Source organism: Stenella coeruleoalba, assembly GCF_951394435.1.
Source record: "Stenella coeruleoalba genome assembly, chromosome: 12".
NCBI lineage: Eukaryota > Metazoa > Chordata > Mammalia > Artiodactyla > Delphinidae > Stenella > Stenella coeruleoalba.
In genome coordinates this window covers 33,813,994-33,839,850 of record NC_137158.1, presented here as the reverse complement: position 1 = coordinate 33,839,850, position 25,857 = coordinate 33,813,994, and the positions used below count along the sequence as shown (strand labels likewise).

Below are 25,857 nucleotides of genomic sequence, written 5' to 3'. Positions count from 1 at the left end.
AACATGATGGAAATCCTAAATTCTTTCCTTTCCTTGTAGTTAGAGATCATGTTCTGTCCAAGTCTACTTTTCAGCTATTCTCCGATTGACTCCCTTTGCATATTTGCCCTAGTTTAGGCTTTTACTATAGCATGTCTGAACTACTGCAGTAACCTATCGCCTCACCCTTCCTTTCTTATTCAACTTCTTCACAGTCACTAGACTTATCTTTTTTTTTTTTTTAGACTGATTGTTATAAGAAGCAAAGCTCATTTTTATTCCCAGCTTGCTCTTTAGACCAAATTCCTTAGAATGGGAAAGGAAAAGTTCCTTTATGAATTGAAATAATTTACCTTTTCATCTCCTTGCCATTCTGTCACATGCAGCCTTTGTTCCTAACATATATAATGTTTACTATCTTACTTTCCTAAGCAGTCTCTCTGTCATTATGTGTTAGCATAACTTTCCCCATTGTGATTATCTGGTAAAATGCTTCTCATCTCTGAAGAAATGGCTTAGGCTTCATCCATGTCCTTTGTTATTCCTTTCCAGTGTTAATAGACAGTGTTCCATTAAAATGGCATCTATTCTATATTTTTTAGAGTACTTTCTCATTATTTGATATTTACCTCTGTCCTCTCCCTCATGGACTGTGAATGCCTTGATGATACAGGGATTCTAGGAATCACAGTGCCTTTGTACTCCAGTGCCTAATGTGGTGCAAGGGATACACAGATGTTCAATAAGTAAATGAAGTATTGAGAATCCAACTAAAAGTCAACCATGGTCTCTACTACCTCTGATGCTGACAATGTCTTACAAGTGGTAGCTTTTTAAAAATTTTTATAATTTTAAAGTACTTATTTTTCTCTCAGGTTTATATTTGATATATTCTTATACCTTTTTACAATTTCATTCTCCCCACAAAGAGTATTTTAATAATAAAACTTAGCTTGAGGGAGAAAATACTATAAATTATTTAAAACTAGTATTCTTGGCACTTAATCTTAGTTTATTTAATTACTCATTGTAGATATAGCTATCTCCTCCATGGATTTTGAAGGATAAGCATAGTCATATTAACCTATATTCTGCTCGTAATGAAACTTTGTCAATATATTTTATGTGCTCTAAGTAAAAACATTTTTGAAAATAAGAGGTCAAGATTGAGAATGACAGTAAAATGCATTATGTTTTAGGCATGTATTTCTGTTATTTAGAGTTTTAAATGATCATTTCAGGAGGCTAAGATTTACACAGAGTACGTAGAAAGTAGGATGGGGGTCAAGAATGGTGGAAAGATCAGTAGAAAGACCCAGCAGTTCCCTAATCAGCTTTGTAAGTGAATCTCTCTCCTAAGGCCAAACAGAATGATGTAATAATTTTACTCTGAATCCTCAGTACAGATCAGGACTCAACCAGAACTGAACTAGTTGTTGTTTTTTTTTTTCAGTGTTCAAGTTATTTTGCCATACACAGACACATTTGTTTTGCCTTCTTTAATTTATAACCCCTGCTTTATTTGGATTTTGGTGTTTTTATACATTTTACTTTTAATAACTTTATCTTTGAGAAAAGCATGAACCAAAAGGTAGGACAGGAGTAACTTACAAAGTGTGATTTAGAGAATTTGGGAATTCATTATGTTTTTTGAGTTGTCAAGGAAATAAGATTTTACTATAAAAAAGTGAGGAATCAAAACTGAGAGTGGAAAGCAGTTTATAAAGTAATGACTGGAAAAAGGAAGTATAAGAAGGTATTAGAAGAATCTGGCAATTCTGTCTATGGAAGCAAGCGTAGGCATTTAGAATAATAAAGGCCTGTTGTGTATGGGATATGGCAGGAGGTTTTGCAGAAGTATTTGTGAAAATAGCTATCTTGAAAATTGTGGATTCCAAAAAAGTTGACTTCTACTTCTCATAGATTGGCAGACAAGGTAATTTGGAACAACTGTCTGCTGAGAATAACTAGAAAAGCTATAAAACATAAAATTTGTTTGACTGCATCAACATACTACCAAAGCAGTGAAGAATTATGGGGCCAAAATCTAGAAGCAGGAATAAACCCCAAAAGCATGACCCTGGTTTGGGCCACTTTTTCCTAAAGGTGACTGTCCATTCTGGAAGAGGAGGCCAGATGGAGAAGAAGATGATGAGACAATGAGCAAAGCTTTTGACAGATTCAAAGGACCAAGATGACAAAAATGACTAAAATGGACAAAAGAGGAAATAGAAAATCTGAATATATGACTATTATAGAAATTGAATTTGTAATTAAAAACCTTCAGACAAAGAAATCTATGTGCCTTTTTGGCTTTACTGGGCAAGGTCATTCAACGTTATTTAAAAAGGAGGGTATTGTTGATTAAGGGAGGTTACAGGCATATAATAATCAAATGTAATATACTATCCTTGATTTAATCCTGAACCGGAAAAAAAGTATAAAGATATATTTGGGGCCACTGTAGAAATGTGAATATGTGTTGGGTATCATTAGGTAATATTAGGTAAGATCTTAGGTGAGATAGGTGGTGTGGCTATGTAAGATATCCTAAATCTCAGTGTCATGAAGACTGCAATATACTGTCAAATGGATCAGTTAAAGAAATACATGTGAGAGAGAGGGCACAAGTGCATGTGAGTGCACAAAATGTTAATTATTAAATTATTAAATGGGGAAAATAGTGTGATTTCATGTAAAGCAATAAAGGTTTAAAAGCCAATGATTATTTAGTAGATGAAGAAAAAGCATTTTATGAATATCTAAAATCCAATTGTGATTAAAAAAAATACTTAGCTAACTAGGAATGGAAAAGGAACTTCCTTAATTTGCTAAAGGGTATCTATAAAAAACCCTAGATCAAATGTTATATTTAATGTTACAGCGTTGAAAAATATTCTCTTTTGATATGGTGAATTAGAGAAGAATGCTATCATCACTTCTGTTTCTCACTGTACTTGCTAATGTAATAAAGCAAGAAAAAGAAAGAAAGAGTATAAAGATTGGAAAAAACTGCCATTAGTCAAATGACTGTATTGTTAGAAAATGAATTTAGCAAGGTCAGTATAAAAATCAATTTTACTTCTACTTACGAGCACCAATTTTTCAAAAATGCCATTTTCAAAAGTATTAAAAATCATCAGATACCTAGATGTAAATTTAACAAAAGGTGAGCAGGGTTTCCTCTTGGAAAACTAAAATATTATTGAGAGAAATTAAAGATGCCCTAAATAAATGGAGGGATATACAAAGGCTTGAAGCACTCACTACTATAAAGATATCATTTTTACCCAAATTGATCTACAGGTTCAATGTGATCCCAGTCAAATCTCAGCAGGTTTGTGTTTGTGGGTATGTGTTTGAATGTAGAAATTTACAAGATAATCTGAAAGTTATGTGGAAATTCAAAGGTGAAGAACAGCCAAGTCAACCTTGAGAAACAAGGAGGGAGAGCTTACTCTCTGGATATTGACTTACTATAAAGATCAGTAATTTAGACAGTGAAGGATTGATCCAAGGATAGATGAATAAACCAGATGGAAGAGAGTCCAAAAACTGGCCCACAGTTATTAAGGATACTTGATTTATCATGAAGGACTTCAAGTAGTGAGACATGGCTGAATGTCTCACTACTTGAAGTCCTTTTGGGGGAATAAACTTCAGTTATTTAACCTTTCTATGTCTGTGTTTCTCTGTAAAATGAGGAGAATGATTGTAAGGTTCATGTGACAACTTTAGATAATATACTTGTTAGAAAAAAAGTACATTAACAGGCAGTGGACACAAATATGTAAGAGGGAAAAAATGATGAGAGTATGGGATAGTTATGTTTAAGTTGAATCATTTTTGTACTTTTTTATATGTAATGCTGTCTTAGGAAAGTTGCTGGTACAAGTATTTTACATACTTGTAAAATAAATCGTCATAACTATCAGTTAGCTAATCTCTATTCAAATATAAAATGTTTATAGCCACTTGCCTGCCTTGCTTGTATTTTTAACAAATGGAATGAGTTTAAGTTAATGATGTGATGCAGGGTTATAATATATTGGTATTTACAGTTACAGATCAAGTGTCAGGGATAAAATGGACATTTAAAGTTTGGCCATAACAAGGAAAAATAAATTTGTAAAATACTTTCTCCTACACATTGAAGAATTAATTGGTCAAGGAACTCATTTGTTGACAACTTCTAAATTGAATATTTAGCAATTAAGGATGTAAACAGTTGATGGATATTTTTATTCATTTTTCAATTAAAATTTCCTACTCATCCTTTTTGAAGAATTCCTCAACTATAAAGGTAGGCAACTAAAAAGTTATAATTTACAACCTTTTAATTCTTAATATTATGTAATCAAAAGAAAAATACATAAGTAAATTGTGTATTGAGGATGATTTGATTGTCACTACTCAACTCTAATTTTACAAATTTGTTTTATGTTACAGTAATCAGTTACTAATTATATATTTACACTTTTACATTTCACATACATCTCATTTATTCTCAATATAACTGTAAAGCAGGCAGGGCAATGATAATTTATTATTAATAAAAAGTATTTTAGGGCTTCCCTGGTGGTGCGGTGGTTGGGAGTCCGCCTGCCAATGCAGGGGACACGGGTTCGTGCCCCGGTCCGGGAAGATCCCACATGCCACGGAGCGGCTGGGCCTGTGAACCATGGCCGCTGAGCCTGCGCGTCCGGAGCCTGTGCTTCGCAACGGGAGAGGCCACAACAGTGAGAGGCCCGCGTACCACAAAAAAAAAAAAGTATTCTAGTGAACTTTTAAGCATATCTCTTTAAATGTATTGCAGTTGAAGTGCTAGGTGCATAGATCCAGTTTTCTGGGCTAAAGCACCAGTGTTTTATGTATAGAAAATTAGATGTTCAAGTGGTAGGTAACTAGACTAGCTTCCTTAAAGGTTTGGAGATCTTAAGTTTCAAACTTTAGTCAATTGATTATTTAATGAATATTTTATTCTTTACTGAGACTTTATTTTGAGGACAAAACGAATTTCCTAAAATCCCTATTCCTCTCAGAAAGATTAGCACAGTCAGTGGTGTAATTGACCGAAGAGTTTCAGACTAATAATCATTTAATCTTAACAGTGGCAACAAATGCTGTTTGCTAATGCTTCTGAAAAACTGGAACTCCCAGACTCTCAAGTAGCGCGCTACAGAGATTCAGTTTTGAGAAACCCCTATGTGGTGTGGACACGTGTCCGTTCTTAGCAGCCCAACGCAGAGATGGAATGGAGTAGGTTGTGCAGAAAAATTAGTAGTTAGGCAAGGATATTCACCTGAATGAACCACCCTTACCGAACAAGGCTTAAGAGTTTAAAGTATTTTGTTATTTTTGAAATTTTGTAGATTACAGAAGGGCTCAAATTAAAAATTTGAAACCTTGAGAGAATTGGTTTTGATCTTTGTAGATGTTTTATGAATCTGCAGTTATTTTTTTTCTTCAGAAGTGAACTCATAACTTACATTTTTTTTCTCACTTAATGTATTGTGGAGGTTATTTTACGGCAAGATATATGGATCCACAGCATTATGTTTAATGAATGTAATATATGGCTGTAACATAATTTAACCAGTGACCTAATGATAGGTATTTAAGTTAATTCCACTTTTGGTAATAAATTGACTATTCTTAAATTTATTTATTTCCTACAGTGGTGATTATTTATTTGTTTGTTTATTAAATGAGAATTAGAGATAAATCTACTTTCTAGAAGTGTAGTGTAGTAGAAAGAACTTTTTTTAGGAGTTAGAAGATTTCTTTGAATCTTGTTTAATAACTAAATAGCTATTTGATCTCTCCCAAATTTAATTCTGAGTCTCTATTTTAGCATCTAAAAGATGGAGATAATTTTGTTAGGAAGAATTGAGATAATTTAATGTAAAAGTTCTTAGTAAGTTGTTTAAGGAAAATTCCAAGTTGCAAAAATGATACTATCTTTACTAAAGAGTAACATTTACAATGTTAGATAAAGAATGAGTTTGTAATTGTGAATTCCGGTTTTGGTCAGACTTCGGTAGTCCCAAATTGTTGAATTATCTATAGAGTTATTACAATCCCTAAGTTATCCAAAACCTAACTTCTCCAAACCTCATATGTAGACTGAATAAGTAAAATATACACAAATCCTATTCAATTAATTAATTCAAAAGCATTAGTTAATTTCTAGAAGATTTTTGTCATGTATTCTCCTAAATACTAAAAGAATAATTATATGTCAGATGGTGTTTTATAAATTCTTTATAATTGTAAAAGTAGACTTCATACTTAAAGAATTAAATAACGACATACATTGTAAAATTGCTTATCTTCACTTACATAAACTGTTAGTCTTCTACACACATTTGTAAACATCAAATGAAAAAAAACAATAAAAAGTTACTCAGGCAATGTGGTATAATGTAGGAACACTAGTTTGGTGTCATTGAGGCCTGGGTTCACTTCAATTCAACAGTTTAAATCTCTGCTGAGACACCTATTTTTGGCAAGGTAACAGTGAGGGAATACAGGAAGGTACACAGTATTATCCTGACTTTGAAAGAGGCAATTGAGCTGGATTCTGAAACATGGGTAGTATTTGAATAATCAGAGGCCTTGGGGAAGATTAAAATAAAGGCATAGGAAATAGGCATAGAATAGAACAGGACCTGAGTTTTGGATGTTAAGAAATTCTTGTTGGCTGGAGCAGGAAATGTATAATAGCCAGTAAAGCTGGAAAAAAAGAATGGGGTCAGTTCCTGGCATGACTTGAAAACAAAGTATAGGAGTTTGGGTTGAATTTCTGAACTATATCGTAAGCTGCTCAAGATTTGTGATTAATGTGATTGGAGCCATGGTTTCAGGAAGATGATGGTGTTAATTATATTATTGCTAACTTTACCAATATTACTTTAGGTTAAGTCCCATTGACTTTTGGGACCTTTTCAAGATTGAATTTCCTTTTTTCTGCTCTTAGAATATTCTTTGAATTCTATGACACATATACAGGTTCTTCTTTTATTTGAGGGAATCAGATATGAGATATTAATGCCTTAAAGAAATTAGGGGCTGCTCCTTTTTACTTCCTCTTACTTTAGTAAGAATTTACTTCTGGCCTCTTCTCAAGAGCAGAATTTAAAAGAAAATGTGTAATATGGCTGACTTTATTTTAAAAGATTCTTTTTATGTTTATCCTTGACCTTTCTACCCTTGTAGAAAAGGTATTAACTGTTTTTAAAACTTTATTTTTTATTGACGTGTAGTTGATTTATGTATTAAATATTTTTGAATGAAAACTATGTAAATTTATTTCTTGCCATCTCAAGTGTATAGTACGTGGAAAGGAGGTTAGGGATTTGTGAGGCTTCCTTCTAGCTCCATAAGTCTATAATTCAGACTTTTTTTGCACCTTACTTATTTAACTAGCTCATCAAATCAATTTTTAAAATTTGGTTTTAAATAAGATTTAGCTAATGCTTCAAATTGTTTTTAGAAAGAGGTCAGGGGTTGTTGTAGGTAATTACTTTGCTATAACACTGATAATGGGTTATTTACCTAATACAATTCTTTGGGAATTTGGGAATGGACTTAAAGGGATTTACCTGTTCCTGAATTGGCTATCTTTATCCATCTATAGCAAAATGTCAGTGTGTTTTCACTGTTGGATTTACTCAGAGGAAGATTTGTAGTAGTTTCTTTGAAAATGGAAACTTCAGCCATGATCCATTTGAGCTAATGCTGTTTCTTTTGTCTGAATAGTTGGAACGGATAATGGGAAGGAAGCAATTGAAAGTGCGGCTGCATTTCTCTTCAAGACATTTCACTTGAAGGACTCTGTTGGTCACAAGGAGACAAAGGCTATCAAACAGATGTTTGGTCCCTTTCCCTCATCATCTGCCACTGCAGCTTGTAATGCTACTAATCGAATTACTTCTCGTTTTTGTAAAGACAGTCTTACTGCTCTCGTCCAGATGACAACAGATGAATATGGTGATAGAGTTTTATTTGGTAAAAATTTAGCATTTTCCTTTGACATGCATGATTTGGACCACTTTGACGAGCTGCCAATAAATGGTGAATCCCAGAAAACTATAAGTTTGGATTACAAGAAGTTTCTGACTGACCATTTTCAGGAGCATTCCGCCCCGGACCTCAAGCCTGTGGAAAAAGCAAACGACTCCTTTTTGTGGTGTGAAGTTGAGAAGTACTTAAATGCAACTTTAAATGAAATGGCCGAAGCAACAAGAATAGAAGATCTTTGCTGTACTTTATACGATATGCTTGCTTCTGTTAAAAGTGGTGATGAACTTCAGGATGAGGTATAGTTGAAGTAATTGCAGTTTTATCTTAATGTGAATTATCTTAATGAAATAGCCTTTTAAAATATGGGTGGCTGGCAAAGAAAGTATTTCTTTAATATTGTGCTACAGTGGTCAAATATGTAGCCAAATGGTTTTACATAGTAGACATGTGTATCTTTCCACTACGTAGTTGTAGGAGGACTGTGGGTGTAATGAATAGTAGAAGAGTCTAGGGCAGTAGTTTGGGTGTCCACAAGTCCTGGTTGCTGGGACAGTTCTGGTTAAACCTGTTGTTACATTGTAATAATTAGTAGTGTCTCTTCTTCAAAAAGTATATAGGTTTGAATGATAAATTATATGGTTAATCTAGTACATTTGTACAGCATTTACAGTTTACATTACATTAGCAGTTTACGTTTGTACAGCATTATATATTTCTATGAGTTCTTTGATGAAAATATAATAAACTTCAAAACATTAGAAATTTTATCTATATACTGAATGACTTACTGATTTAGAAAAATATTTTTGACTAGTTTCTATGATTGAAAGAGTAAGCTTTGAAAAACAGACTGATCTAGAAGTAATTGGACTGGTTTATACTACTTGTTCAATAAAGAATTGTGTCTTTATAAGTTTTTTATATCACACAAAGGAAACATTATTTTAATTCCTTTCTATGCCACCATTTGCTTATGTTATTCAAAATGATGAATTACTCTTACCGTCACATGAAAAGTTCAGTTTTGCTCTCAGTTACTGGCATTATATTCATTATCTGATATAAATTTAAAATAATGTCAGCCCAGTTTTAATACTGGATGAGTAACATATTTGATGAAGTATTAAGAGAGGTGGCATATTGTAGAAAGGGCAGAGACTGAAATCAGAAGTCTTTCCTTTCCCACATTTTGGTAGTGAGAGTTCAGGTAATTGAATCCCCTAGAGGCTTTTTTTGCTGGGTTCTCTCAGGATAAAAAGAATGTGTAGATTATAGAATTGGTATAAGCCTTAAATGAGATACCATGTGTGAGATGATAAGTAGCATTTAATAAATACTCGTTACATGGTAGCTGTGATTATTTTTGTTATTGTTGTTATTATTGAAATTAAGAATTTGAAAATCACATGGAGTATCAGGAATGTAGAAAAAAATCTAGGTTTCCCCCACCCCCAGAGGAGAATTAATTTAGGGAATTATCTGTTGCCATATATCAGAGTTTTATTAGAGTGTATACCTGATAGATCAGTAAATAAATTTTTATCTATGTCTTGTTATATATAGATGTTTCAAGTAATTAATAAAATGATGCTTGGAGGGTGGATCTTAATTCAGAGAATTATTATTTTTACCGCTATTTTTTTTTTTTTCTGTTTTGCTTTTTTAAGTTTCACTATTCTAAAGAAAATCTTTTGAATTGAGTTTTTGAAGTGAGTTCTGATTTTAAGTCTTTGGTAAAATAGAAAAGGTGTTAATAGGAAAATACTTGGGAATATTGGAGATGGCATATACATATCTCTTGGTATTATTTCAATATTAAATGCTATTTGCAGTTATTAATATTGATGTAAGTATTGATAGAGTTCTGTAACAAGTTCTTTGGAAAAGTGAATTTTGAGTTATTGATATTATCATAGTTCATGGTTGTACAGCTGGGGTTCATTCTTTATAGCATTTCTTTTTTTTTTTGCGGTACGTGGGCCTCTCACCGCTGTGGCCTCTCCCGTTGCGGAGCACAGGCTCCGGACGTGCAGGCTCAGCCACCATGGCTCATGGGCCCAGCCGCTCCGCGGCATGTGGGATCTTCCCAGACTGGGGCACGAACCCCTGTCCCCAGCATTGGCAGGCGGACTCTCAACCACTGTGCCACCAGGGAAGCCCGTCTTTACAGCATTTCTAATTTTACATTTGCTATTAGCATTATTTCTTGACTCTATGCGGATGGTGTTATTGACCCATGTGAGTTCAGTCCTGAACCTAGCCCTGTTCCAGATATGTGCCCGATCCTAAACTTGGTTAGAATGTCTTCTGAGGGAAGACTCTTTTTTTTAGTACTTATTTGCATTATAGGTGATTCCAGCATCCTTTGAAATTTTGATATAGAGTAATTAGCATGGTTTAATACAGTAGTTCCCAAACTTTGTTCTCAAAACTCCTTTACGCTCTTAAAAATTACAGAGGATCTCATAGAGTTTTCCTTATGTTGTTTATCAATATGTTCTATTGATATTTATTGTATTAAAAATTAAAACAAAAATTTTAATATATTATTAAATATTGTATTTCTTAAAATAATACTAAATCTATTAATTAATATAAGTAACTAAATCTATTACATTGATACTAATAACACTAAATCTGTTACATTAATATAAGTAGCATTTTTATGAAAAGTAACTTCTCTGAAATAAAAAATAGTATGAAGAATGGCATTGTATGACATTTTTTCAAATCAATTAAATGTCTAGCTTAATATAAGACAGCTAGATTCCCATATGTGCTTCTGCATGCAGTCTGTTCTGATATTACACATTATGTAGCCTCTGGAAACCTCCACTCACTTTATACTCGTGGGAGGATAAGATGAATGAGGCAAAGACTATTTTAGTGTTATTGTGAAAATAGTTTTGGCTTCATGGACCTCCTGAAAGGATCCTGGAGATTCTAGACCAGACTTTGAGGATCACTGATTTAATGTATATACTACAATTTGGTAAGGAGGCTATCGTGATGTTTTTGGTACCCAGAGTAGGAAATCTAATATTACCATGCTGAATGATTAACATTAATGTTTCATGAAAAGGTTTTATATCTATTAGGTATTGTACATTCTTTTTGGTAGTCTTAGCCCTGCTAGAATATAAGGACACCAACATTAACCAGGTTGACATTAAAATAATGTCTCTTCAACTGTGAGAACAAAATATGTGCTGCTTTTTCTGTCGTCTTTCCACCACATAATCAGAAGAGCCCTTCCCCTGCCCAGAGTCTGAATAGAGAGCTACCATTGGGTAAAATTATACTTAGAGAATATTTAGAATCATTGAGTTCCCCCACGCAATGTATTATTTGTGTGTCTAGCATTCTATCCAAGTGGTGCCCATATAATAAGGGCTACTTACTCTAATGAAGAGTTTCTTTTTTTCAAAAGGCATCTTATCCCTTGCTTGAGTAGTCCTCATGTAACTTACTTGTTTTGCTGACTGATAACTGCTCCTGTTACGTCTGCCATTTAGTCTTGTGTCTGTACAGGGGCAGTGAAGTTGTAGATGTCTACTCTTTTATATGACTGTGTTTTAGACATGTGATGGCAGTTAAATTTTTCCCTTCCTTAGCCTTTTTTTCTAAGTGTAAAACTCCTTCAGTTTTCCTCTACATTAACATTAATCCATTATATCAACACAATCTGTGTACAGTTGTTCAGTTCTCCATAGATCTAACAGTATTGACCTGTAGAATGCTTTCATCATCTCATTTCAAAGATACCAAACTTTCAGTTGCTTATCCAATCTAAGAACAACTAACCTAATAATCTCATAGGAAAAAGAATTAAGACTATTTTGCCATGATTTTACTTGTGAATTCTGTTCTTCTGTTACATTTCCATGTGTTGATATTTAAGTTATAATAATTTTCACAACCCATCATTTTTATCATTTCTTTTTTAAATTGGGGAATTTTGCCTTCATCTGGAACTTCTGTTTTCCTTTGTTATTTCTCAGAGATATTAATGACTCTGTAAGCAGTTCTTGAACCTTGGGGTATGATTCATCAAGGTCTGAACACCTGAACTTATTTATTTGAAGAAGTTAGGTAATTCCTTACTACTTTCTCCATAAGGTAGAACTCAATATTTCTCCATGGGTAGCATTCAATATTTTTGGTATTTGTTCTGCTCTTTCCTGTCTTAAGCTAATATTCTCTGTAGAAGATGCATACCAAGTGAGAATGGACTTGCTTCTCCCATCTTCCTCAGGGAAGAACATATGTCCTGGTTTTATTTCCTTGCTTCAAGCTTGGTAAAAGAACTCTGTCATTTCTCTCGTTTTTACGTGCCTAGATATTTTTAGAGCTTTAACCATGTAGACACTACTATAATAGGTTTTAAAAACATATACGTAATTATGATAGTTTTTATTGTGATTTTGCTACCATATTGTCTCTCATGTCCCTCTAATATTTTTCAGTTTATAGTTCCTGCGTAGCCATAGTGTTTTATTAAAATTCAATTTTTTTTCTCTTATTTTTTTCAGGATTGTGGTGGAAATTCTACTCTTTTATGCCATTTCATTTTTTAATGCCAACTGTTCTTTACACAACTTTATTTTTCTCATTTAAAACAAAGTATCATTGTAGAAAATTTAGAACATGAAATGTAGGAACGAAATCATCTGTAAGATTCTCACTACTATCTAGCGATGGCCACTGCAAATATTTTGGAGTATATATTTTTAAAAGTATGAATACTTAAGAAAATGGGTCCTATAGTATATGTAATGCTTTTTTGTTACTTAACACTTCTATGCATGTTTTTATGACAATAAAACATGCAATATATTATCTATTGTATTTTTTTTAGTTGAAGTATAGTTGATTTACAATGTGATTAGTTTCAGATATGTAACATGGTGATTTGATTAATAAATTTTAATGGCTGCATAGTATACATTTATCATCATATCCTAGTTTATTAAATTAATACTCTGCTATTGAAGATTTAAGTTAAATCTAGCCTTTCCCTATTATAAATAACATTGCAATAAAAACTTTTATGCTAAATATTTGCTAATACATATTTTTCCCTTGAATATATTACTAGTACTGAAAATTTTGCATGCAAAAGTACTGACGAAATTCTTTCCAGAAAGAATCTACCAGTGTACATTTCTGCCTATAGTGTATAAGAGTATCCTTGTACTTACGTTCTTGCCAACCCTGTTTATTAGGGAGATAATTATATCTCACTGTTTTAATTACACTTCTTATTACTACTGAGGTTAAAGATTTTTTCCCCATATATTTATAGGCCACTTACTGCTTTCTAGTGAGAATTGCCAATTTTTCATTTGATGAAGTTCAATTACTCTTTATATGAGAATTTATAATGAGATTTAAAAAAATTTTGTGATGTTTTGAGTGTACAAATAGGCAAGTCTATTCATCTTTTCATTTAGGAATCTTTTTTTGGTATTATGCTTAGAAAGGCAATTCCAAAGACATGATTGAACCTCCCATCTCTTTTGAACTTTTTTCTTTTTAGTCTCACTGGTTTTAGTCAGAATGTTACTTGGATCAGATGTATCTTTGTATTTAATTTGTAGGTGCGTATCTGAATATGTCCATATTGCATACTCTAAAGTGATCTAGCCATTTTCTCCCAAGGTTCTTATTACTTCCACATTGTCTGCCATTTTAGGTTATTCATTCCTACTTTTACTTTTTAAGGGATGAAATTTTCATGAGGAAAGTTCATGTTCTACTTTTAGCTGAATGTAAAATTTAGGAAAGGTCAAGATGGTTGAAGTGTTACCTGCTATAACAGGTCTCTTAAGTTTTATGGTCTATATTGGGAAAGCACTGGCTGTATTTTTTTATTTATCTTGGTTGAATGTTGCTTTTACCTCCTTCTTTGTGGCTCAAATTGTTAGAATAACGGGCTGAATATGACGATAAAATAGATAAATATAAGTTCATATACTTGTAACCAGGAACACTGTTAATTATAGGTAGATCTAGTTCAGCAGCTTTCTCTAGTTGCGGCGAGTGGGGACTACTCTTCGTTGCAGTGTGCAGGCTTCTCATTGCGGTGGCTTCTCTTGTTGCAGAGCAGGGCTCTAGGTGCATGGGCTTCAGTAGTTGTGGCATGTGGGCTCAGTAGTTGCAGCTTGTGGCCTCTAGAGAGCAGGCTCAACAGTTGTGGCACACGGGCTTAGTTGCTCTGTGGCATGTGGGACCTTCACGGACCAGGGCTCGAACCCATGTCCCCTCCATTGGCAGGCGGTTTCTTAACCTGCGCCACCTGGGAAGTCCCAAAAAGGTATTATTAATATGTTAACTTAAACTCACAATGCGGACTTAAAAATACTTGCTTGTTTCCAATTTGTAGTAATAACAGATTCCAAACTATTTTGCTCATAGTTGGAATGGTTGTTCGAGGAGTAAGACCTTTTACCAAATTTCGTACATTTAGTCTTATTCTTCTCTGTTTGGCACTGTTCATTCACTTGTTTATTCATTCATTCTCAGTTGTGTGTCAAGTACTCTTAGGTTTGGGGAGACAAAAAGGAAAGGTAACAAAGTTCAATCAACTCACTCCCATTATCTTGCTTTCTTAAGTCTCCTCCTCTTGGAATTTTCATACATATATTTAAAAGGAGAATGGGCATGAAAATTATGTTTGATATAATGAATGTTATGACTAATTTGGAAGAGCATATGGATTTTATAACTTGAGCAATATCTGTAATGTTTCGATATGGGAAAGAAATAAATACATTTTATTAGCAGAATAAAGAATAAATTTCTGTGTTTGAGATGAGTAAAAAACGTTCTGGATAATGTTTATTCAGTTGAAAAACATAGATAAGTATGACTTAGATTTAGAAATTGCTGTAAGCATTTTAAAAATATTTAAAATTTAATACATTATTTGTCCAGCTTTATATGTACATGTGCACATATGCACATACATACATATGATGGCTCTAAATTTCTATTCAGTAAGGCAACTAAAAATCAGCATATTTTGTTTTTAAGAATCAAGGAAGCTATCAATTTGCCACGTGCATGAAAATGTAAAGTAAGCTTTTAAATATACAATGGTACCTAGCTTTAACCTTACTTACTATACATCTAATTAATTATAGTATGTGAGGAATAAATAGTATTTACATTCCAAGTAGTTTTAACTAAGTCGTGACCTTGGTTTTAGCTTTGTTAAGTTGTTGTGTTAGATTAAGTACCTGTAAATAATGAACATTAGTTATTCTGAAAATATAATTTATCTCATTCTCTGCAGTGCAACAACAATTTGCATAGCACATTTTTCTTGAGAGATAAATAAATGCTAAATAAATGCTGTCCTAATTTTCACAGTCATTTTCCTTTGTTGTTTAAGACTTTATTTTGGAATGTATGAATACTTAATAATTTTTTATGCCACAAACCAAACTAAGAATAATTTACAATGTTATAAATAACATACTCTGCTTTATGTAATTATTCTGATACTGAGTTCCATATGGACTGTTAATTCAAAACTTTTTTCAGAATTACTCAGTTAACATTTTCTTTTAACATACTTCATTATTCTTTGTTTTCAATACGCACATCATTTCATGTGCTAATCTAAAATTGCTTGTTATCTCAAAGGAAGACATTCCCTAAATTGAGTATAGTTTTTCTTTGAATACCATGTTTACTACCGTGTATAATGTATGCTGTTTATACAGTAGAGGTGTAGATACAACTCTAAGTTTTAAAATGCCTCCCTTTATAATTAAGAAAGGAAATACATGGATTTGCCTTAGTTTAATTTATGAGAATCAGAATGCCTCCTCTTTTTCTTGGGGCTTATTGGATAGTCACTGGTGCATCACATGGTTTTCCAATCCTTCTACTATTCTTAGAATCCCAGCCTGAGTAGAGAATTTGTAAATTACCCTGTTTTAATACTAATACCTAAGGTTATTCTGACTTCATAAAATAAACTTCTGGAGCTTTATTTATCTGTTTTTTAAAAGGTTTCTATAAGAAAGCAATTATTTCTTTCATGAAAGTTTGAAGCAAGTATGCTTCTAAAACTATGTTGCCTGGTGTCTTTTTGTAGGGCAGACATTAATTAGCAATTCAGATTTTCCGGTCGTTGGTTTATTCAAATTTTCTATTTATTCTTAAATCAAATTTGATAATTTTATATATTTTCTGTGAAATTAGCCATTTCACTAGCCAAGTATTCAAGCTTTTTGCTCTACAGTTATTCATAATGTCTTCTTATTTAAAAAGAAAATTTTTTTTACACTAGCTTTTGGTTATGTTGCCCCTGTATTTCTGTCTGTTTTCTACTTTCTAATTTTTGATAGAGGAGTGTTTGTTTTCAGAGAACCAGCTTTTAATTTTGTTGCTCTTCTCTTTATTTTTTTTCCCCACATATGTTTTAGATTTTATTCATATTGCAGGTATTAGTTTTAAATAATAAGACATCTGGCAGTTTCCCAATCTTTAGATATGAAGTAGTTGGGACAAGCCTGATGTCCTTGTAGTCACATCCAGTTATAGCAGGTGTATTTGTTTCACAGTGGAAATGGGTTTCTTCTTTAAAAATTTTAATCTGTTTATAACTACTTGTTTTCTTATGCAATCAATAATAATGATGATAACATTTGAAATACTCTAAAAATATAAAGTGACATCAAAGACATTTATTGTATCTGAAAAATAAAGTAGATTCCAATGAGAATGTTAAAAGAGATGTATATTTTATGACCCGATAACTAATGCTGATAGAAAATGACCTCATATTGATCATTAATTACCTCTTTTCATTACTTACTCATTTTCTCCACAAAGATTTGTTAGGCATCTTTTTTATATTTTACTAGGTAGTTTTTGTTTAAACCACAAGTGTACAATCATTTAAACTTTACAAATATTTATCAGCAGTAGGAGAATAATCACCTTGGTTGATATAGATTTAAAATTCTTTTTTCCTTGAATCATTTATCATCTTTTTTTAATTAATAAACTTTTTAAATAGCAGCCTTAAGTTTACAGAAAAATTGAGCAAAAAGGATAGAATGTTCCAATATACCCTCTTTTATTTTGTTTCATAAATTCTTTTAATGGAAGCAACTGCTTTGTTACCTCTTGGAGCTTTGTAATAGTACTTACTTGAAAGTCTTTATCACATTGTTCCATATTACCTTCTTCTGGAGTGAACTTAAGTTCCATTGTTGATTTTGTTGACTGTCATTTTTAGTTTAAGATTTCTTCATATGTTTTAGAATTTTAATTATGCTGATGGTGATGTTGATTTGTAGCTTCTTCCTTCCACATTCCCCCTCCTCCCCATCTTAGATTGCTATAGATTGTGGCCGCAAGTCTCATTTTGGTAGTAGTTCTTTTCAGCCCCTTCTTATAAACAGGGGAGCCCCATGCCCATGCTCTGGCCTCAGCTAAGCCTTGTTCTGCTTTGCACATTGTTTACAAGGAGCACTTTTTTTTTTTTTACATTTTTGACCATGCCACAGCATGTGGGATCTTAGTTCCCCTACCAAGGATTGAAGCCATGCCCCCTGTGGTGGAATCGTGAAGTCTTAACCATTGGACTGCCCGGGAAGTCCCCACAGAGCACTTTTCATCTAGGTTATCTCACAGGAGCCAGACTCCTGGCCTTGCTGTCTAGAACTGGAGCTCAGCTTGTTACTTTAGCCCTACTCGGTGTTTTACTTTTTTTGGCTCAATTTCTGGTCCAGGGAGATATTTTTCTTCTTTTTAAGTTTGAAGTGTCTTTTAGGTTTTTCTCTTTTTCAGTCTTACCAGAAGAGGTGCATTCACCTTCTGCAATCTTACCAGAAGTGCATTCACCTTCTGCAATCTTACCAGAAGAGGTGAATTTTGTGCCATACCTTCTTTTTCATCTTAATTGCTAATACTTGTTTTCAGAAGTCAGCCTCCTTCACAGGTTAAGCATAAAAGGGAAGAGAGTTTTTTGAAGATAGTTTTAAGAAATTTAAAAGTAAAATATATTTTAGTTTAGTTTTTTTTAAGAGAAATGACTGTGATTATCCTTATAGGATCATCATATTTTTTATTGTGACAAACTGCTTAAGGGTTTTGTTATTTAGAAACACTCTAAAACTTGAAAATAGTAGAATAACTAAATTCAGTATATAGAATGTCGATTGTACTGTCAGAAACAGTGACCAATAAACACTTATTCAGCTTTTCTTTCTACTTAGGGTTAAAATTGAAATCTTAAGTTTGCTCAAGGCAATGGAAAATTAATCATGACAGTTATGTAGTTTTAATAAGAATAACTTAACTATAGACTTTACAAGTACTTTGATAATTTCAACAACAAAAAACCAAACCAGGAGCTCATTGTTACTTATATTATTAGTAAGCCTTATATATTTTTTGCTTTATTTTGGTATTTTTATCCCTGTCTCTTGTTTTATATGAGTACCTGGTTATCATAACTTCATTTCTTATGCATTTTATGTATCAACTGATACCCAGAAAAAGTGATGTGTGGTATAATATTCCTGGAGATTCAATTTCTGTGTAGAGAGTTAAGTGTCTTGAAAATACCCCAAATAGAAAGATCCCCTAATAAATGCTGTGATTTTTATTGTCTATGCCAATAAGGAAAGAGGCTAAACATTATTCCTTGCATATTATCAATCTACCATGAAACATAATAAATCTCATAACAATAGTAAATGTGTATTTTAATAGTTACAGGTATTGCTTTCTTTGAAAAATGTTAATTTTCTTTTGATATACAATTAAATAAGCTTACTTGGAGAGTAATACTTTACCCACTTGCTCCATTTTGTAAATCTGGCCATATAGATGCTCAAGCAAATTTTTCATTTCTGTTTGTAAGCTGCTCTTCTTTTCCCTAACCAGCTTAGTTCAAAGTGCCATCCATGACTCTTCTACTTGGAAAGAATATAATGGACATTCTGCACTTATTGCATCTCTTAAGTAGTTCCAGTTAGATATTAGGATAAGGGATTTGCTTACTACCTCAAATGATTAAATTGTTAAAACATCTATTTTATTGCTATTATGAACTAATAATAATTATATTATTAAAATTACTGAAATAGTTTTTCAGTGATCAGAATGTTTAGAAAATGGTGTATGTTAGCGTGATTCCTATGTGGTTACATTGTGCTTGATTAAAAAAAAGGTTTTTCATTTGAAAAATAAGATTTGGTAGAGGAAATAAAGTTTAAATTATTCATTGGTCCTTGTACTATTAGTTATCAGCTGATTTGTCTACATGATTTTTTTTGGTTTATATAGTGTTCATTCCAAATATGGCAATTTGTGAAAACCTATTTTATTTATTAAGTTAGTGATGCTTTGTGTCCTTAGCGGACAAAAAGTTAAAAAAATTGGTAAATCAGGGCTTCCCTAGTGGCGCAGTGGTTGAGAGTCCGCCTGCCGATGCAGGGGACATGGGTTCGTGCCCCGGTCCGGGAAGATCCCACATGCCGCGGAGCGGCTGGGCCCGTGAGCCATGGCCGCTGAGCCTGCGCGTCCGGAGCCTGTGCTCCGCAACGGGAGAGGCCACAACAGTGAGAGGCCCGCGTACCACACACACACACACACACACACACACACACACACACACACAAAATTGGTAAATCAGAATCTGGTTTGTATTATTTATTTATTTATTTTTAAAATAAATAAATTTATTTTATTTATTTTTGGCTGCATTGGGTCTTCGTTGCTGTGCGCAGGCTTTCTCTAGTTGTGGCGAGCGGGGGTTACTGTTTCGTTGCGGTGCGCAGGCTTCTCATTGCTGTGGCTTCTCTTGTTGAGGAGCATGGGCTCTAGGCGTGCAGGCTTCAGTAGTTGTGACTCGTGGGCTCAGTAGTTGCGGCTTGCAGGCTCTAGAGCGCAGGCTCAGTAGTTGTGGTGCACAGGCTTAGTTGTTCCTCGGCATGTGGGATCTTCCCGGACCAGGGCTCGAACCCATGTCCCCAGCATTGGCAGGCGGATTCTTAACCACTGCACCACCAAGGAAGCCCTGGTTTGTATTATTAAAAAAAATAATAAATAAAACCTCTTCTGATTAAATAGTATGTGTTCATTGTAGAAAATTTGGAAAAGAAAAAAAATGAAAAGTGTGAAATTTAGTGAGATTCTTTCCGCATTTCTCTGTATAGGACTTGCTTGCATATTTTTATGGATGAGATAATTTGAGTAAAAAACAGAATTTAATGAAATAAAAAATAAAGACAACTGTCAAAAGCAAACAAGATATTCTTCAGTAGGGAAATGGATAAACTGTGGTATTCAGTGGTAAAAGAAAATGAGCCAGCAAGCCATGAAAAAACTTAGAAGAACCTTAAATGATTATTGCTAAGTGAAAGAAGTCAATCTGAAATGGGTACACACTATATGATTCCATCTATGTGACATTCTGTAAAAGGCAAAATTTTGGAGATAGTCAAAAAATAAGTGGTTACCAGGGGTTGGGGAGAAGGGAGAAAGGGGTGAATTGGTGGAGCATAGGGGATTTTTAGGGCAGTGAATCTCTTCTGTATGATACTGTAATGATAGATACATGTCATTGTGGTCATCATACATTTGCCAAAACTTGTAGAATATACAGCACAAAGAGTAAATAAACTCTAATGTAAACTATGAGCTTTTTTAAAAAACCCTAATTTGGTAGTCAGTGTGATAAACTAGACAGATAGATTTTGCTGTGTAAACATATTGTATCTAGATCTAAGCAGTGTTTTACAGTACAATCAAAATATCTCCTAGACCAGTGCTGTCTTTTTGTGATGATTGAAATATTTTGTTTGCTCTTCAACACAGTAGTCACTAGCCACATGCGGCTGCTGATCTCTTGAAACATGGTTAAATGTAACTGAGGAATTGTATTTCATATTTTGTTTAATTGTAATTACTTGGCATACAAATAGCCTTGTGTGACTAGTGGCTACAATACTAGATATTGAAGAATCTAAATTAGACAAGATATACCGAGAAATGTCAGCAGTGATTAATACAGTTAAATGGAGTTAATAGTTGATTGAAAAACCTTATTGTAAATATTGGTTCATTGCCAATTTGGAATCAGGTCTCCATTCTTTATCCTGTAGTTTTTTACTTTTGTCCTGTCCTCAGTACTTTAATCAATAATTTGTATAAAGGCACAGTTATTGAACTTGTGTTCTGGACTGGTTCAACACTGATAGTGTTTACTGATATATAGATTGCCAGAATCCAGATTTTAAAAGCTCTCTAAAGACTAAAAAAACAAAAAAAAGAAGAAAATGAAATTTATAAGGGATCTATTTGAAATTTTGGGCTTAAAAATTATTATATAAAGTACAGGATATGGGAATCTGCCTACTAGGAATTTATGTGGAAAAAAACTAAAACCAAATACTTTTACTTGGCTACACATTCAATTTGAGCCAATAGTGTGATATTGTTACCAATTTAAGCTATGTTTAGAAAAGTTTAACATCTAATCCAGAGTTGTTTTAATCTCTTGATCTGCCCCAATCAAATTATATTTGAAATGTTATGCTCAGTTTTGGATGCCATTAAAAGTAAAAGGCTCAGTAAAAGGTAGATTTCTAAACGAACCTGGATAAAGAATCATCAAGAAACCAAATTATATGACTAATAGTAAGGAATTGATGTATGTTTACCTGGGAAGGAAAGAACTTACGAGTGAAGTGTGCCTAATACTTTACTTGGCCTTATCTTTAAATTTTTGAAGGGCTGTCTTGTAGAAATATTATTAAGATCATTCTCTGTAACCCCAGAGGGCACAGCCAGTGTTAGGTGAAAGCTATAGTGAGTCTGATTGGGCTCAATGTACGGAAGGATCTTTTGACTTTAAGCATCCTCTAGCAGTGGCATGAGTTTCCTTATGAAGTGTTCTACTTGCTGGTGGAAGTATGCTGGGTGTTCATTAGCCAGAAAAAAAAAAAATGTCAATAACAGCAGTAAATATGTATAGAGCACCTGTTGTCAGATACCATGCTAATTTCTTTTAACAGAAAGGAAAGCTGAGGCACAGAGAACTTAAGAAAGTTCCCATAGTCATATAAGTAGGAATTGACAAAATTGATAAACTTAGTTCTGAGTCCAAGCCCGTGTTCTCAGCTGTCCTGTTTTTCGGACTCCTTTGGCAGTAATTATTGATTTTTGAGAGCTTTGTTTAGATGTCCTCCAAGGTCCCTTCTAAACTGAGCTTAGATGAGATTACCCCATTGTAGTTTCTACAATGTATGGGTGTATGTGAAAGCTGTGAGGGAGATTCATCTGGTTCTTTTATTTAACAGACTGAAATGGAGGAGACATACTGGTGGTTGTCAGGAAGGTTAAGGAAGCTGTGATCTAACCAGTGATTAAAGTTTTAGTTGAAGCAATGGTTTCAAATCTATCGGTGCTTTTTACAGAACACTAGGATATATTGTATTTAGTTTCACCATTGAACCAAGAATAATTTTACTAGCAGAAGTTGGAGTTAGAATGTATGCATGCACATATTTACAATCATGAGCACACTTTCTTGAGAAAAAATGCTGAAGTAAATATGCATGTCAGATATTTGTGTTAATATTTGTTGTATGTTCATTTATTTCCTGACAAGTGATAGTTGATTATTCATACTTTTGTAGTATTTTCTTTGAATTATTATTCTATCATGATTGCTTTTATATGATAAATGCATTAGTATTATGTACATTTAGCAAAGATTCACTGAATATTTCTTCAGATGAAGACTGTGAAAATGTTTGCTTTAGACATAAAGAACTTAATTACTTGCCTGGGACATAACTAGTGTACAAGTATTAGGTTTTGTTATCGTTTTCACTGCGATACAAATTATTTTGTGTACTTTTCTTACTCCCTTATTTGATTATGATTCGTTTATTTTGGTAATACTAAATACCTAATGTTAATTACTTATTATATGCAAGGCACTGTGTCATATACATTTACATACATTATTTAGTTCACATCACAACCCTGTGAAGGGTATGTATGTACCCTTATTCCCACTTTACAAATGAGAAAAGGAGGCTCAGAGCAGATGTCTAAGCTCCTAAAGCCAATGAGCAGCAGGCTTATGATTTGAGCCCAGACTGACTTTCTCCTAACCTAAACTGCTGTGTGTTACTAGTGTTCATAAGCTTGGTAAATTATTAAATTAAGTTGACTGACAGGGGGTAATATAAAGTAAAAACTGAGTTGCTGATGTAGAATGCACTTACACAAAAGTTTTGAAAATATGAGTAGCAGTGGTATCAGTGGATTGTACCTAATCTGTATTTCCTTACATTCTATAATTATAAATTAAATATAATTTAATATTTAATATATTAAATAATTTATTTAATATAATTTAATTTATAATTTACATATAATTATAATTATGTGATTTAAATTATAATTTTATAATTTAAATTATAATATTATAATTCTACTGACCATTTTCAGAAACACCATTCATGTAAGAACATTTTCAGAAAAAATATTATATTAAATATAAATATTGGTTATAAGATATATCCAAATAAGAAAACTTACATTGTGCAAAACTTTCATAACAGAATGATACTTTAAAGCATTCGTCTCCAAACTTTTTTGATTATACTTTCTAACCACGTTTGATAATGTATCCCTGATATAAATGCAGTTATTTAATTTTAAACTGTATATGATATACAGTATAATTTTAAATTATGCTGTGATACCTTATGCTCATTATAAAACATACATAGAAATGGAGAATTAAAAAGGATGCTGTTTTAAAAAGAGTATTTAACTTTATTAATGATATTAAAATTCTTTCTAGTCAGAGCAATGTAATTGAATATACATCAGTATTTTTGACTCTTAGTGTAGCACTTTTTGATGTTTTGAGGTTCTGCTTCTGTGTTCAGTTCAGTTCAGTACTTCATCTTGAGAACAATGGAGAGCAATTGGAAGTTTGTTGGCAAGGTTTGGAGGGAAGGTAGCATACGTTGATCAGACCTACATTTCCTAACATCTTCTGTCATTGCTATGTGGAGAATGGATTGGAATGTGTTTTGGATAGATGTGCAGAAACTATTTAGGAAGCCCTTTGCATGGTACAGGCAATAACTGTTTGGGATCTTAAAACAGACAAGGAGAAAGGCTTGAAATCTGTTTAGTAGTTGAGATCGAGAGAATTTAAGAGTGAAGTGGATGACGGGGTAGGATTGGGTGCGATGCATAAAGAGGTGGTAAGGGTGCATTTTAGGCTTTTGTGTAACTGGAAGGATGGCAATGCCATTCATGGAAATAAAGAATACTTACAGTGAAGTGGGTGGAAAACCAAGAGATCGTTTTGGACATATGTGGAATTGTGAGAGGCCTTAAGACCTCCAAGTGAAGATGGTAACTGGACAATTTGTTACATGAAGCTCAGAGTAGAGATCTGGGAAGGATGTGTGATTTTATGAGTTTTCAGTATATGCTTGCTAATGGGAGCTGAGGGCTTGCATGTGAACAGCTAAGGAGAGAACATGGAGTGGAAGAGAAAGCCTGGGATTAAACCTTAAGGAACTCCAACATTTAATAGTCAAAGGGAGCCTAAAGAAGAGATAGGAATGTACCAGCCAGAGTGGTAGGATACATATCAAAAGAATGGCATGTCTAGAGAACAGACTTGTGGTTGACAAGCGGGAGAAGGGGAGGGAGAGGGATAGACTGCGAGTTTGGGGTTGGTAGATGCAAACTATTACATTTAGAATGGATAAACAACAAGGTCCTACTGTCTAGCACAGGGAACTATACTCAGTATCCTGTGATAAACCATAATGGAAAAGAATATTAGAAAAGAATGCCTCTATGTGTATAACTGAGTCACTTTGCTGCACAGCGGAGATTGGCACAGTATAGTAAATCAACTCTACTTCAATAAAATAAAATAAAATTACTTAAAAAAAAGAATGGTGTGTCAAGGATATCAGAGGAAAAGTATGTTTCAAGAAGGATAAGGGGTATTTAGCAATGTGGAGTGATGCATGGAGGACGATCCAGGAAGATGGGACCAGAATAATATTCATTATCTTTATCAAATCTATGAATGAGTATCCTTCAAACAGAATGGATAATAGTAATATCTGTTATCCTTCAGACAGAATGGATAATAGTAACAGTCTGCATAGATATATCTTATTTTTACTTTCTTTTTCATGTTCTTTTCTTTAGTTTTTTATTGTAACCTTCTTAAAAAGTATAGATTAGAATTGAACTCAGCCCTCTAAATATGGTTCAAGCAGTGTAGTATCCTTTGAGATGCTAAATGGGGTTTTGGAGATACAGTATTGCTATTACTACATTAAATTTTTCCCTAGCCTTTATTACATTATTTATTCATATTGAACCTGTAAATAACCAGCCCCCTACCCTTTCAGGATTTTTCTTAGGAATTTATTTGTGGGATAAGGTTTCCCCATCTTGTACAAGTACACATGAGTTTTTTAAACCTAATTGTGGGGTTTTATATTTACCTCTATTGCTTCTCCTTAGGTCTGGCCAGATTATATCAGACTATTTAGAAAATTTTAAAATTCTGATTCTATCATGAACTAAATTGGCACCTTTAACAAATTTAATTTAATATCTTCTAGTTTATATATAATTGATAAAATTTTGAACAGGACAGAGCCATGACCACTCTTTAAAGAACAACTTTAGTGGGTGATCTCCATATTGAGAATAATTCCATAATCCGCTTAACTGTATTGTCCAAAAGGATACCTCATTCACATCAAGATATTATGCCTACTGTGCGTCACTAGCTGTTTTTCAGAATGCCCGTTGACTATT

General features: G+C 33.3%; 1 protein-coding gene across 2 annotated transcripts in view; it reads left to right on the top strand.

Moving 5' to 3' along the window:
* Positions 1-25,857, top strand: part of ASCC3 (activating signal cointegrator 1 complex subunit 3) — a 334,028-nt gene that overhangs the window by 32,564 nt on the left and 275,607 nt on the right. For both annotated transcript variants that reach the window (XM_079939010.1, XM_079939009.1), the window contains exon 4: positions 7,741-8,300. In XM_079939010.1, coding sequence (XP_079795136.1) covers positions 7,741-8,300 — 560 coding nt within the window. The remainder of the gene's footprint in view (positions 1-7,740; positions 8,301-25,857) is intronic.